A 15,450-nucleotide genomic window follows, 5' to 3' on the forward strand; every position below is an offset into this window, starting at 1 on the left:
TTCAACTTTTTATCCCTTAAACATTGTGTCATACTAAGCAGCCAACTTTTTCTATTTAAACTCTGCTGCAATAAAATTGATGCTCCAGACCTTTTGGGTGAATTAAATTTATCAATTTTATTGAATTCAATTTTAACTTGAGAATACCCGTACCAACTTAAGCAGAAATGCTCCTTTATACCCAGCCTGTTCATGGTTTAACATTGAATAATAATAACACTAAATAGTGAGAATAACATTGACCTTTTTAATGGCTCTACAACTGTTTTAAAAAAAAAAGGTGATGCACGCATTATCTTCTGCAAAATAAATTATTGGTAGAAACGTATCATCCATTTTTCTCTAAGAGACCAAACGAAAACAAAAACAAAGGTAAGGACACAAAGTCACGGTCTCATCCAATCTATATAAATTCTTAAAAAAGCTTAAAAGCCACACGTGTTTCGCTCCTATCGGAGCATCATCAGGCCTAGACCTACACAGATCACATTACAACTGAATGTTGTAATGTGATCTGATAATTACAACATTCAGTTGTAATGTGATCTGACTGTTGTAATGTGAAAAAAACTTGTGACATCTCTTTTGAAGGTCAAGAATTTGGATTCAAAAAATTTATTGTTGTATTCATAGTTTGAAGGTTATTGCAAGAACGCAGACACCGTACTAAGGTCAAGTTTTGATAGTAGTTTGACTTAGCCAATTGAAAAAAAAAAGTGATTTGGACCGCAATGTAAGTGAATACGAAATTCTATTCAAGTTAATGTTAGCTGTACAGAAGAATATCATTTAGACTTTTACACAGGTTTTTATTTATACATGACTTTTAACTTGAAATGAGATTATCTCTTAAATACCCAAAGTAAGAAAAATTAAATTTGGTACAAACGTTTTATAGGTATTGCCAGATATTTTGAATTTTCATATTTAAGTTATGGGGTGAGCAACCCTTGTGCTCAAAACCCCTAAATCTTCCTTTTGTGGTACCTCAAATTAAAGGTCTATATAAGTAAAGTATATTTATTTCTAAGGTAGATATGACGAAAACAAACGCATGCCCGTGACACGCCACCTGCGCGTGATCAGACACGGCGAAACTATTGAACAGTGCCGCACTTTATAATATAATATGCAAGTGAATTTTTTACAGTGCTGGAAAGTAATGATTCGAGAATAGTTTAAAATATTGTCGTAAAATTTTGATAAAATAATAGGGATGTGACAAACACATTAACATTTTTTTTTACATTTTAACCTTTTTTTAATTTTAAGGGGTGGTAGGGGTATAACTTTGGAATTCCAAATGGGATAATGCGTTTTATTCCTAACATTTGAATTTACATGATAATATTAATAGGTATCTATAATATACGTTTAAACAAAAATGAAAATAAACATAACAACTATTATTCTGATGAGCTGGAAAAACTATCACTCTCATCATTATTTTCATCTACGTGAATAATAAGTTGTTGCATTTCCATATTATTATCTATCCTCCACATATTGCTTTCCACCTTTTACATTACATGTTCGATACATTTTTGCCACTTCCCGGGTGTAATGTTTCATTAGGACGGGATTAAAAAGGTCTTTCACATCAGATAACTTATAGGTCGTATTAGGTTTGGCAACAAAATTCTTCGCATCGGCCCATATGAGCTCAATTGGGTTGAGCTCGCAGTGGTAAGGAGGGAATCGTAGTACAGTTTTATTTCGAGTCTTAGCTATTTCATCAACTATGTACTTATTGTATTGCGACTTACGTTGTTTTACAATATCTAAAAGCTGATATTTTAGCATTGTTTCATCAAACGGAGCCAGTTTTGAATGTCGGCTTTTCTTGAATTACTTGTTGGGACTTTTTTAAGCTTCCGTGAGTGATATGGGGCATTATCTAAAACTATGACGCTGTTGTCGTCAAGCAAAGTTTTAGAAAACCATTGTTCGAATGACTCCGGTCTGTCTTTTTCGAACTAAACTAAACTAAACTAACATCACGTATACGTATATATACAAAAACAAAGAAAATGCAACTATGAAATTAAAAATGAACACGACATTCGGCGTAAAACTGATTGCAACCCTGTACAACGATACGCCGACCGGCCTCTCACGGCGTTCTTCATTTTTACGACCAATCGACCAATAAGAAACTGCGCATGTGCTGATCACGCGGTAGCCACTGTTTATGTCGTGTCTCTCTTGGAAATAAATATACTTCAGTGTTCATCTGCTTTTTTTTAAATTTAATATATGATTTAAAAAAATCAAATTAAGGAAATTTTTTAAAGTTAAAAAGTTAATTTTTGTAAAATACTATTTTATTAAATAAAATGCTCAAAATACATTCCACTTTTGGCTAAACACAAATTAAATCTCCTAAAAATTAAATTAAATGTTCTTGGAACAGATGAACATCCTGTTATAATTCGTTGCCGAAGATCATTAAAAGAATCTGGTTGTGTTGTAAGCAGTTTTCAAGTGACCCCAGAAAAAAAATCGAGGGGTGTTAAATCTGGTGATCTTGACGGCCATTCCATTGACCTCTTTTTCCAACCCACTGATTTAGAAGTATATCTTTTAAATATTGTCTCACTAAACTAACATAGTGATGTGGCACTCCATCCTGTTGAAAATGTATTAGATCTCCGTTTAGATTCCTATTTCCTTCAGTATCTATACTGAATTTCTATTTGTTCAACTATAACGTAAGAGGATGAATGGTGTCGAACATTTTAAGTATGTTTCATATGTTGTTAATAAGTAAAGGCCCAATCATAGTATCACCCAATATTCCTGCTCAAACATTTATTTTTTCTTGGTTCTGTGTGTGTGTGTCCTTCCTGAAAACATGCCGGTTTTCATGACACCAGTACCCACAGTTACATTTATTAAGAGAATCCTTGTCTTCATACAATTCCTGATATATTTGCATTTTATACAGATGAAAATTATTTAATTTAAGTACCTTACGAACAGATTCATGAGAAATTCCTGTTATTGCTAAGCCTTGGCGTGAATACATTGTAGAATTCATAGTAAAATGTTCTAAAAACTTCTACTTGTACCTCTTCATCAAGTTTTCTACCTTGAATCCTTTTTATGTTTGCCACCGATCCTGTTTCTTCAAATTTTAAAATCAGTCGTAAATGTGACTGATTGGATAAGCAGTGCTAAAGGTGCAACGATTTCAGACCCATAAATAAAAACTATTTGAATTATTTCAGCACCATGTCTGATATCGGATTAATTAAAAAAATAGAACGTTTAACTACGTTAGAAAAACCATTCAATAAATTGAAATAGGTAATGTTTATTTAAGACAACTAGAACCTGACCCCCACTATATTTAAAGAATTTGGAGCAAACGTTTTAAAGGCTAGTAAATTTAATCACCTTTAAACTAAGGCCACTGTTATGCACGTGGAGGGTAAAAAAGTAAAGAAAAATGAGTTTCAATAAACTCAAATTCGAGAAATAAAATTATGATATGGCTCCCATTCAGAAAGGTGAAGAGTGCGACTCCCATTTATATAGTTTCTTGTCGATAAAATTGGACGTACGACACATAGATAAAGTATCGAAAATCGAACCCCTAACACACTGTATAGCATTTGGTTTAAATTAGTATAAAATCACTTACCGTCTGGTCAGATAAATTAACTCTAAAGATCTTATGCCTGGCTAATTTAGCCAAAGCAGTTACTAGACTAGTTTTTCCGACTCCAGGGCTACCTTCCAATAAAATCGCCTTGTTCAGCTGCATCCCCCTTAAAAGGTTAAGGGTGTTTTTAATAGTGGTCGGAGCTTCAAAAGAAAAATTGTCTTCTAAAGGTATTTCCTGACCCTCGGCAATAAAGAACGGTACTATTCCAACGGTATTATTTGTACAAATTATTTTCTCCAGAGTGGACTCAATTGTTCGATAGTTAGATTGAGAAGTCACGAAAGTTTGGCATTCTTGTTTTAAGGCTTTTAGTGTCCTATGACTAGAAAAATTATTTCTTATGTGAATTAATGGACTTTTTAAATTAGATTTAATTTACCTTTCAGTGCTTGTAACACCCGAGCCTAAACTGTCAAGGAACACCAAATAGGCGCCATGTATGTAGGCCTCGGAAATATTTATTTTTTTCGAAGTAACGTTAATAAAGTTTACCCACGTTAGAATATCTCTAATGCTTACAGTATATCTAGAAAATATATAAAAATTCGCTATTTCATAAAACATGATACTAATAATCACATACCTTTTTCCAATTTCGCTTTTTTTGAACCACTCAATAAAATCCATCATTTTATCGCCCAACTGTGCCTCTCTGCCCTCCTCACATATATTTTTATTAATAATCAAAATCAGATCCTCCCTATCGGTACAACTCTCGCACCAAATTTCCGTAAAACGATTCCTGAGAGCGGGAGATAATTCCTTCTTACCAAAGTCTCCACCGGGGTTCATGGTACCGATAAAAACGAACTTTTCATCGGCTGTAATCGTTTCTGAATTGTTCAAATTGTTCAGATCGATCGCTTTTTCTGCCAGGAGAAGTGTGCGTTCGGGTTCTAAAATAATGCGGTTTTAAAGATGTGAAGTTTAGTAATGGTTTTTAAGGCTACCTAAAAGTGAGTTAAGTCGCTCTAAAACGCTGTCGTCTGCCAAAGATATTTCATCGGCAAGGAATACGTTTCCTTTGGACATGGCTAGGAGTAAAGGTCCATCCACCCATTCAAAAAGTAATTTTGTCTATGTTAAAATAAAACGTATAATGTTAAGAAGTAGTTAGTTTGTTTTCAGAATGAAATGTATTTAAGGTTGGATAAAATATTTTAAGGAAAAACTATTCTTTAAATTTTTAATCTGTAGCTAAAACGAATTGCTTCGTTCACATATTGATATCCACTATGTCAAAGAATAGGAATATCCGTAAAAATCTACAGCAATGAGTAAATAATCTTTGTAACAACCAAAATTAATTATAACAAGAAATGCCGAAACCAAAAGCATCTAAGGATAAAATAGAAAACGCCACAGAAATATGAGTGTTTTAATAATCTCTAGTCTCTACACACATAATTCTTTGCTTTAACCCTAGAGTTTTCCCTGATATTCTATAGCAAGGATAGGAATCGTAATTCAAATAAAACCGAAGCTAATAATGACATAAATAATTCTATTCCGGTGTCTTAAATTTCTAATTTGGCTAGAATAATTGAAAACATTTTACAATTTGGATAAATATATTCTTTTGAGAAATGTATTACAGTATCCATATATCTGACAATTATATATCTGACAATCCATTCGCCTTGAAGCAAGGATGTCAATAGAGGATGCAATTTTTAAACATATAAACTTAAATTTATATAACAGTCTAGGCATACCCATAATTTGATTCTTTGAACGTCTATCAAAAGCTGTTGTTACTACAAAAAGGGAACTAGTGACTTGTAAAAGACACCTCTGCAATATTCCCTGCAAGACATTTTGATAAAGAAAAAAGAAATCTATGTGTTCGGTACTGTATTACCAAATCTTAGCATTCTGCAAATTGTTGAAAGTTGTGAACTGTTGGTTTGTCTAAATAGTATACAGAAAAGATACCTTTGTCTAAGCTACCCAGGTGAAACGTTGAACAATATAATCCCTATAAATGGATATTTTATGCAAATATATTATAATATCCGATAGTTTCCTCCTGTTTCCAAGACTTAATATTTTGAAATTAATTTTGATATTTTCTATATTGTTAGTAATTATATTTAAATTTTGCTTAAAAAATAATTTTTGCAAAAATATGCACTCTTTATAAGTGGAATAAACAGGACTCCATAGAATTGAGGGAAAATTTAAGCAACTATACACAAATGAATAGAAAGATATAATTTAGCATTTTTCAAATACTTAGATTGTCTATTAAAAAATCCGAGCATTTGTAACCATAATATCTCAAAAAATGTGAATTTTGCAAGAAAAAAACAGAGATTTCTAAAATCACTAAGTGTATTTTTTAGGTATAAAACCTTAGGATATCACAATGTTTTATGTCAAATAAATCTTCAGATATTGCTTTTGATGGGACTAAAATATTTTTCTAAATATCTTTGGAGATGGTGGAGATATAGTAAGAAATGTACGTGAAATTGTAAATTTTAGTGTTTTTCCTCCTCAAAAGTTGAAATTTGTCAATTTACAAAAATGCTTCTAATTTTAAAGGTTTTTGAGGCACAAAAATCGTTAATACCTTAAAATGGTTAACCTGTCAGATCACATCTTTCAGTGAAACTATTATTTAACAGCCTCAAATAATTTTAAAAATATGTCAAAAAATGTGAACTTTTGAAAGAAAAAAACAGAGGTTAAGAAAATTACTTTCGCTAAGTGAATTTTTTAGGTATAAAGTGTTGGAATATCACAACGTTTTGTATGTCAAATACATCATCAGACATTGCTTTTGATTAGACTAAAAGTTTTTTTAATATATCTTCGGTGATTGTCGTGATATAGTAAGAAAGGTATGTGATATTGTAAAATTTTCCTCAAAAGTTCAAATTTTCCAATTTATATAAATGCTTCCACTTTCAAAAGTTTTTGAGGTACAAAAATCGTTAATACCTTAAAATGTCCAGCCTGGGAGGTCACTTCTTTGAGTGCAACTCTTATTGAAAAACCTCAAACAATTTTGAACATGTGTCAAAAAATGTGAAATTTTACAAGAAAAAAACATATTTCTAAAATCACTTTAGCTAAGTGAATTTTTTAGGTATAAAATCTTGGATTATCGCAACGTTTTGTATGTTAAATACATCATCAGACATTGCTTTTGATTAGACTAAAAGTTTTTTTAATATATCTTCGGTGGTTGTCGAGATATAGTAAGAAAGGTATGTGATATTGTAAAATTTTAGTTATTTCCTTAAAAGTTCAAATTTTCCAATTTATATAAATGCTTATACTTTCAAAAGTTTTTGAGGTTTTCGTTAATACCTTAAAATGTTCACCCTCGAAAGTCACTTCTTTGAGTAAAACTCTTATTGAAGAACTTCAAACAATTTTGAACATGTGTCAAAAAATTTGAAATTTTACAAGAAAAAAACAGAGGTTACGAAAATCACTTTCGCTAAGTGAATTTTTTAGGTATAAAGTCTTGGAATATCACAATGTTTTGTATATCAAATACATCATCAGACATTGCTTTTGATTAGACTAAAAGTTTTTTTAATATATCTTCGGTGGTTGTCGAGATATATTAAAAAAAGTATCTAACATTGTAAAATTTTAGTTTTTTCCTCAAAAGTTCAAATTTTTCAATTTATATAAATGCTTCTACTTTCAAAAGTTTTTGAGGTACAAAAATCGTTAATACCTTAAAATGTTCATCCTGAAAGGTCACATCTTTGAGTGAAACTTTTATTGAAGAACCTCAAACAATTTTGAACATGTATCAAAAAATGTGAAATTTTGAAAGAAAAAAAAAACAGAGGTTACGAAAATCACTTTCGCTAAGTGAATTTTTTAGGTATAAAGTCTTGGAATATCACAATGTTTTGTATATCAAATACATCATCAGACATTGCTTTTGATTAAACTAAAAGTTTTTTTAATATATCTTCGGTGGTTGTCGAGATATAGTAAAAAAGGTATCTGACATTGTAAAATTTTAGTTTTTTCCTCAAAAGTTCAAATTTTTCAATTTATATAAATGCTTCTACTTTTAGTTACTTTAGTTTTAGTTACTTTAGTTTTAGTTACTCTTCTACTTAAGTTTTTAAGGTACAAAAATCGTTAATACTCTAAAATGTTCATCCTGAAAGGCCACATCTTTGAGTGAAACTCTTATTAAAGAACCTCAAACAATTTTGAACATGTGTCAAAAAATGTGAATGCACAAATGTGGTCATTTGTGCCTCTAGTATATCACTATTTGGTAAAATTTATGAATCCTAATAGTCTTAATAAGATGACAATTTTAAAACCACACAAATGTAGATTTTATCATTTCGATTAGTAATTTCTTCTAACATTTCATTTAGATTAATAAGAAAATCGGCGTAGCTTGAGTTGGGTGAATAATATATTGATTATACGTAACACTTGTTTTTTAGTTCCTTTCCACCAACATATTTTTAATGACTTTATAAATCAGTCAATTTTTAGTGTAGAGTATTGTTCCTCTACTATGGTAAAATTACAAACATTATTCAATTTTTTCCTTGTTATAAGTAAAAGTAAAATATTCTCTATAGCTAAGTCTTGATACTCAGTCTCACTCCATGAACATATCAATTCCAATGCTAAACTTCGACTACTATAAAACCTCTTCAATTTCTATTCTTCTTAAATCTCTCTCCTTTAATATTCATAATCTATCATCTACTTCATATTCTAATCATAAAAAAACTTAATTATTAAAAGAATCGTGTACTCACATTTTCAGAATGATCTCTTACGGGCCTCAGTCCACCAATAAAGTCGCTACTTTCAGTGTGCATATGACAATTGACAATATTTAATTCTTGCCCGTTCATGTCTGCTATTAACTGGCAAATAGTAGTCTTACCACCGCCGGTCTCACCGACTAAAAGCACCGGCTCTTTAAATTCCAAAGCTTTGGCAGTCAGTACTGCCAACTTGCGCATATTAAACGTCCACACTATATTCGGGTACTTTGAACTGTTATTTTCCAGCTTCTGTAGGATATGTTTTGTCACTATACTAGTGTTATTATGCACTAAAAAGGAATATATTAAGGAAAAACTCGAAAAGGCAATGTAACACAAGTTACTTACAGCTAAACAAGTTTTCTAATTTAACATCCACTTTCCAATGTTTTTGCAGAACTTCCACGATCTCTTTCTTCTCATCGTCTTTGCGAACCTTACCGGCTAAAACCAAGTAGCCTTCATCTGCCATATGTTGATTCCAGTCGTAGAGTTTTGCCGGTTGGTTTTGGGCGAGTCGGTAACGTTCGCCCCATCTAAACAAATCTCTGAGGGTTATAAAGCCTTGTTTGCCTGCGAAGGCCGCTGAACCACGTCTTCTAATCTAAAGGACAACAAAAATATGATACCAGAAAGTAGATTTTCGAGAAAATCAAATTACTAAATTTATTTAAATAAATTGTAAAAGTTTCGACCGTATATTTTAGGTCATCTTCACGGCTGAATGAGATGTATTTATTATACATTTTAATATACTTTTCTTACACAAACCTTTCAAATTCAAATTATATGATATACCATTATACTTTTTTGCAACTTCGTTGTGTTGAGCTCAGAACCATTAATAATACAGTAATTATACTAATTAAGCATTTAATATTATAGCATTTAATTAGAATATTTGGAACTTGATTGTATATAATGGAGCCTAAATCTCAAAAGCATTTGAATGATAGGCTTTTGAGTATTGATTTATTTTTCTGTTGCTGTTTGTGACATACCTTAGAACACAATTGTAAAAAGAATTTCGTGTTTCTCAATATGTTTTTTAATGAAAACAATGCTTTCAAATATATGTAAATTTCTTAAGGTGAGTAATTTAGCTCGTTTAAAAAGTCCGTTACTAGGGTATAATTTAACTTTATGAAACATGATTCGAATAAAAAATTCCTGAATTATTGTTACAAAAAATAATGCTCCAGACAACTAAAATGTAGTTTTGATTCGATAATGGATAAGTAAACTGATCTTAATGTCTGAAAACTTAAACAGACGTAATTGATTGATTAAATGTTAGCGATACACAGTTAAAATTAGCTAGAATTACAAATAATATTAAGCCAGTTTTTTATGATAGTAAAGCTACGCTCCGCGATATATCTGACTTTATTCCATTGCCTTCATAAAAAAATGAGGTGCCGTCTGCGTATGATATAAGAGTTCCGAAGCATTTTAATGAGCATATATTATTAATGTATATTATAAATGATATTGGTGCAAGAACTGTGAAGAAGGTACTCTGGTTGAGATTCACTCTTTCATACTAGTGCAATAATCACCAAAAAGCCAAAAGCCTTAGCTCCAAGAAGATGGTCAAACGTTCATATTTTTAGTTCTATTTATTGAATTGTGCTACGTCAATGGTAGAGAAGCCTGCACGAAATCCATATTGATTTTGAGATATAATTGCATGTGAATTTTAAAATTTCTTCGAGTCTTGTTTTTAAACTTTTCTTAAAAATGTTTGCTAAATTATTTATTTGTGATATAAGCCTATAGTTCCTTCCTTCTGAGTTTGAACCGCCTTTGTGATTGTTGTTACAATAGATGTCTTAAAGGAACACAACCAGTTGCAAATATAATATTTATAATATGAATAAAAAGCGTTTCCGTGACAGGTGTAAGGAACATGCTAATATCAGCATTTGTTGGATTACAATGTTGAATACATAAATATTTATTAAAAACGTTAGCTATGTCAGTATGGTTATCAATTAGATTAAATTTATTATTGGAGTTACTTTGATTCAAGTGTGTTAATTAATTTCCAGTTTTTTCTTTATTTAAATTTAATTTAACAATTATTGTTGGTTATTTTTATAATTTGAGTTAATTTGTACTCATTTTTGTTGTATTGGTTTACCCTTATTTTGGTTAGGTGTTTTTTAAGTTTATCTCTTATTCGAATCGAAGCATAGCATTCCATTAGTAATCCATGGATTGATTTTTTATTTGCTAAGAAATTTTTGATGAATAACTCTGTTACTATTTCTATTAAATTATTGACAGGGACTTAATAGAATATTGATTAAGAGCTAATAAATATGTGATCTATATACTGGCCTGCAAGTGAAGTAGGTGTAGAGGAATTAATATATTTAATATAACCATATTTTCGAAGGGTTATAAGATATTCAATAGTTTCTATACAGAAGTTATTTAACTAATTTATATATATGTCACCTATTAAAACTTCCATTGAAGTTTTTTAAGTCTAGTTAATTTTTTAAGCTGATTGTCAAGAGCGTGTATAAAGTTTAGAGCATTTAGTATTTTTAATATAAACTACAATATCATTATTGCGGTTATTATTAAATTGGTTATACAGAATGTTTCCTAAAGCATGTCAAATGATTCAGATCCTTTATATCATAACACCAGTAACTCATCAAAATATTTCTTAAGACTTCTTATACTTTGGTGTATAAGATCCAAATATTTCGAAATGTGGCATTTATGGATATCTGTTTTATTAAAACAAACAGAAAATAAAAACAAGATTAGGACTCCTAAGAAACAATATTCGAGTATTATTTTATATAATACTGGAATGCGTAATAATTGCAAATATGCTAAAAAATAACAACTGCTTTGGGCACTAAACTAAATATAACACCAGAAGATCGAAGTACTTTTTCCTAATTTAGTTCTTAAAAATTAACTTCTAGCAGTCAGTTTTTGTCTTATTTCGTTAGACTAGCCCTAGATTAACACACTGATTTAACTTTCAACTTTTGTTTTAAATGTGGGTAAGTCTGAAAGGTGAATCTTCGAAAGCTTTGAAAAAAAATCTTTGAAACCTTCGAAGCATCATCTCGCAATGCATGCATTTGTATATAACAAATAAAATATTTTTTTTTTAATGTACATTTAAAATAACAAACAATGAGTTGTTGAATGAATAATTAACAGACGAAACAATTCTAATAAGAAAACCTATGCGATAGACGGTCTCCATTTACTAATGAACAAATGAAAGAAGAATATTGTTAAATCATAGTAAAAACTATATTATAAAACATTTTTCTTATTTTTTGCCATTATGCTATTTTTTCTATTTTTATTTAAATGTTTTTTTAAGCAGATTTTTAATCTCTGGAAAACTGGCTTCAATAACCAGGAAGTAGTTATTGGATAGGGTTTAGCTGCTGATACATGGACTGAAAATAGAATGTTCCTTTCTAAATGGCCAATATCGTTTTTTTTTTTTTTAATTCACTCTGAAATAAGCTTTGACCCCTCACAATTTTCATCAACTGCAATTGTATCCTATATAAAAGCTTATAAAGTAAAATTTGTTAACATTCAGAGTTAAATGGTAATTGTGTGCCCACTCTACAAATATATCAGGATTTGGCTGTAAAAACATAACGTCTTCCTCTGATTTTATTGTTTTGAAAAGTTTTAGGTCATCTGCAAATATTAGGCTATTACAAGAGAGTAAAATTTTGCTACATCATTAATAAAAAGGTTAAATAACAATTGAAATAAATAGTCCATCTTTTCTGAAAGAGATCGTCTTAAATTAAATAATAATAAATCAAACTCCAAGTCTCAAATATATTGAATAAAAAGTCAAAGGAACACGTGTTTCGCCTGTACTGGACATCATTATTAGTTTGTAATTTTACTGTAAATTAGGTTTAATTAATAAGGGTTCGTAAGGTTTAATATTTCTGTTTCTTCCTCACAGAAGATCTGTCGATGCCTAGTACAGGTGAAACACGTGTAATCCTTTGACTTCATATTGTATCTGGACCACTACTAGATTTCTTTTTACGATGAGATTTTATCAAGTATATCTATTAACTTAATATGGTTAACTCTCAAATCACAGATAGGTTCGCAGTTGTAATTAGGTATAACAATATCGCTATTCTCTGACAAGTACATTGTTTTAAAAAAAAAGTCCGCGAAGGAATCATTAATTGTTTAGCCATCATCCATGCTTTTATCTTCAAATAATATACAATCCGGAAAATCAAAGTTTTTAGGATTTTTATAAATATTTTATATTTATAATTACTTGGAGGGATCAATACACGCTGGCTTGCCACCATATTAATTAAAATTAACATCATAAATTAACAATTAACAGAATGTGTTTTTCATATACTTCCAAAAATGCTGTAGATTAGTAGACACATTATTTTCGGTGTGATTTAAATAGATATTGTAGTCTCTATCAACTAGTTTCTTACATAAAGATCTTAATACAGAAGACTTTGCATATTCATCACTAGATCTAGACTCCACATAAAGTTTAAGGGAACTCTTTAATCCATACAATGCACTGACTAAGTTCAACACTAAAATATCCAGGAAAGCTTAAGCTTTTAAAGCGCTTTAAAGATACAAAATGTGATATGTTAACACTTCATAGAGGTGTTTAGTGGATTCATGTATATGTAATTTGCCCAGAACAATTCAGGAATGGTATATAGTTGTTTAAAGCTTTCCTAATATCACGATCCTTTTGCAAAGTTTTAGGACGATTAATAGATATCTCACAAAAGTGAGCAGGACGATGCTGTCTTACATAAAATAATACATCGGTAGCTAGTTTTACACCTAAATCTCTTAAATTGCTAAAACCTAAATCAAAAAATACATTACGTGAATCAGGACATGAAATAACATGAGACATATCTAAAAACTTATAAGTATGTGTGAATTTTTCATTAGATTTAATCCATTTTGCCAAGGGCGGATTATAGTCACCAAATATTAACATTTTGGTTGATGTATAGTTAGACCAGAGGTCCTCAATTGTATCACAATGAGCTTCATACAATGTACTATTTGAATCAGGTGGAATATGTGAGCTAATGTTTATTTTTAATAACTGTTATGATTATTTTTACATTTATTTAATTGGACACCAAGAAAATAAAGTAAGATTATCCATGAATAAATATGTGTCCAAATGCAATTTTTACAATCCTCCAAAGTTCAACATAGCTCTTAATTAGCCGATAACAGGTACAAAATGTGCACTTACTTGCAAATCACTCATCACCATGATCATCTTCTTAGCGTAACTCGCTGCAACCTCACACCGCTTATGCAAAATAAACTCGAGCTCTTTAGGCGGTATCTCGTTAAAATGCAACTCCACAAACCGATTTCGAAACGCTCTACTCAGCATTTTTCTGCCACCATAAGCGCCGGGCGGATTTTGAGTGGCGAACAGCATGAAATTCGGGTCGGCTTTTACGGTCTCTTGGGTCTCGGGGATGTACAATTCCCGATTATCATCCAAAACTCGATTTAAAGCTTCCAAGACGTCTGTTGGCGCTAAATTCAGCTCGTCCAGGATTATCCAGAAGCCTTTACGCATTGCTTCCACAAGAACTCCTTCTCTGAACACTAACTTTCCTGTAGAGTCAGCCACGTAGGAGCCAATATATTCTTGTAGATCGGTGTGTTCGTGGTTGTTGATGCGGACGCACTTGTTGCCGCTGGATTTTGCCAAATAAGTGATCAAACTGGTTTTACCGACAGAAGTGTCACCCTAAAGAAATTATTAGTATAAAAATGCCTGAAAGGGAATTGAGGGTGATAAGATTCACCTGTAGCAAAACAGGTAATTTGCCAATAGATACCACCCTAGCCAAGTCTTTTAGGTTCTTCCTCACTGAGGGCGTTAACACGTAATCTTCAGGAGTTTTAGGCTCTAAATCGCCTTGTTTGATCCAGTAGCCTTCAAACTCGAGGAACTTATTGCCCTTTTCTATCGGCTCTGGGATTGGCTGATTTAGGACCTGGGTTAGTTTGGTTTTTTCACCAACCAAATAGCTAAAACATTATATTATTTTATTTTTCTACGCTAGAGAAGTAAATCACATGTAAATGTAGACGTATAATAATAATAATACATTTATTTGAAAGTTCAAACCACAATAATTAACTTTCAAATTTTAAACATTAAAAATATATACACATGATTTGAACTTAGACATTACCCTAATCAAAAAAAACGTTAAAAGTCTTGTTGACTTAAAAAGAAAAGTTTAGAAAATTTATTTATTAGTTCCATTACTGGTTTTACCAGTTAACAAAAAGAATCAAAAAAGACTCACACATTATTTGTAGAAGTATCAAGATTATCTTAAATAGTTTATGTTCATTAAATTATTATCCAACAATTTTTGGCAAAAATAAATTGATACACCTTTCTTCTAAATAAATATAAAGAATTTTTCTTAAATATATGGTTGCCCATTAAATATCCACCAATTAAACATATTCAAAGCAAAATACAGTAGAAAATACTGCGTTGATACAAAATCCGTTTGATAATATAAATTATTTCTTGTTTTATAATTTTATAATATCTATTATCTTAATACTTAATGGAAGCTGACTCTAATTTCTTCACTGCTATGAATCTTTAACCCGTAGCTACTACTGATGGGTTCTGAGGACCCATATTTTTAAATAGGGTATATTTTTTAAGTTTGGCAAGATTGGACACTCGCTGTCTCGGTACTCCTCCGCAATACCATACGCGTGATTTCGCCGACATAGATTCATACTTCAGTATTCGCTCGTGTCGGCGAGGTTCGAAGGCAGTGTTTACTGGGTCCTGAGAACCCATCAGTAGTGAATACGCGACAAGTTAATAACTGCTTATTGGTTTGAAAGTATCTATTTCGTTGTTATTTTTTGCAAGGTATTTATCTATTTCACAAGAATAGGTACTAGTGGCCATAAGGTATAAGTTAA

The 15,450-nt window shown here is 30.9% G+C and overlaps 1 protein-coding gene across 1 annotated transcript in view; it reads right to left on the reverse strand.

The window, feature by feature from the left end:
- Positions 1 to 15,450, reverse strand: part of LOC126745526 (midasin) — a 242,157-nt gene that overhangs the window by 212,607 nt on the left and 14,100 nt on the right. Inside the window, exons 8-15 of the mRNA XM_050453403.1 lie at positions 14,295 to 14,520; positions 13,724 to 14,236; positions 8,791 to 9,046; positions 8,431 to 8,732; positions 4,621 to 4,747; positions 4,254 to 4,566; positions 4,050 to 4,196; positions 3,647 to 3,992 (exon numbers count right to left, since the gene is read on the reverse strand). Coding sequence (XP_050309360.1) covers positions 3,647 to 3,992; positions 4,050 to 4,196; positions 4,254 to 4,566; positions 4,621 to 4,747; positions 8,431 to 8,732; positions 8,791 to 9,046; positions 13,724 to 14,236; positions 14,295 to 14,520 — 2,230 coding nt within the window. The remainder of the gene's footprint in view (positions 1 to 3,646; positions 3,993 to 4,049; positions 4,197 to 4,253; positions 4,567 to 4,620; positions 4,748 to 8,430; positions 8,733 to 8,790; positions 9,047 to 13,723; positions 14,237 to 14,294; positions 14,521 to 15,450) is intronic.

The sequence above is a fragment of the Anthonomus grandis genome, chromosome 16, assembly GCF_022605725.1.
Source record: "Anthonomus grandis grandis chromosome 16, icAntGran1.3, whole genome shotgun sequence".
Taxonomy (NCBI): domain Eukaryota; kingdom Metazoa; phylum Arthropoda; class Insecta; order Coleoptera; family Curculionidae; genus Anthonomus; species Anthonomus grandis.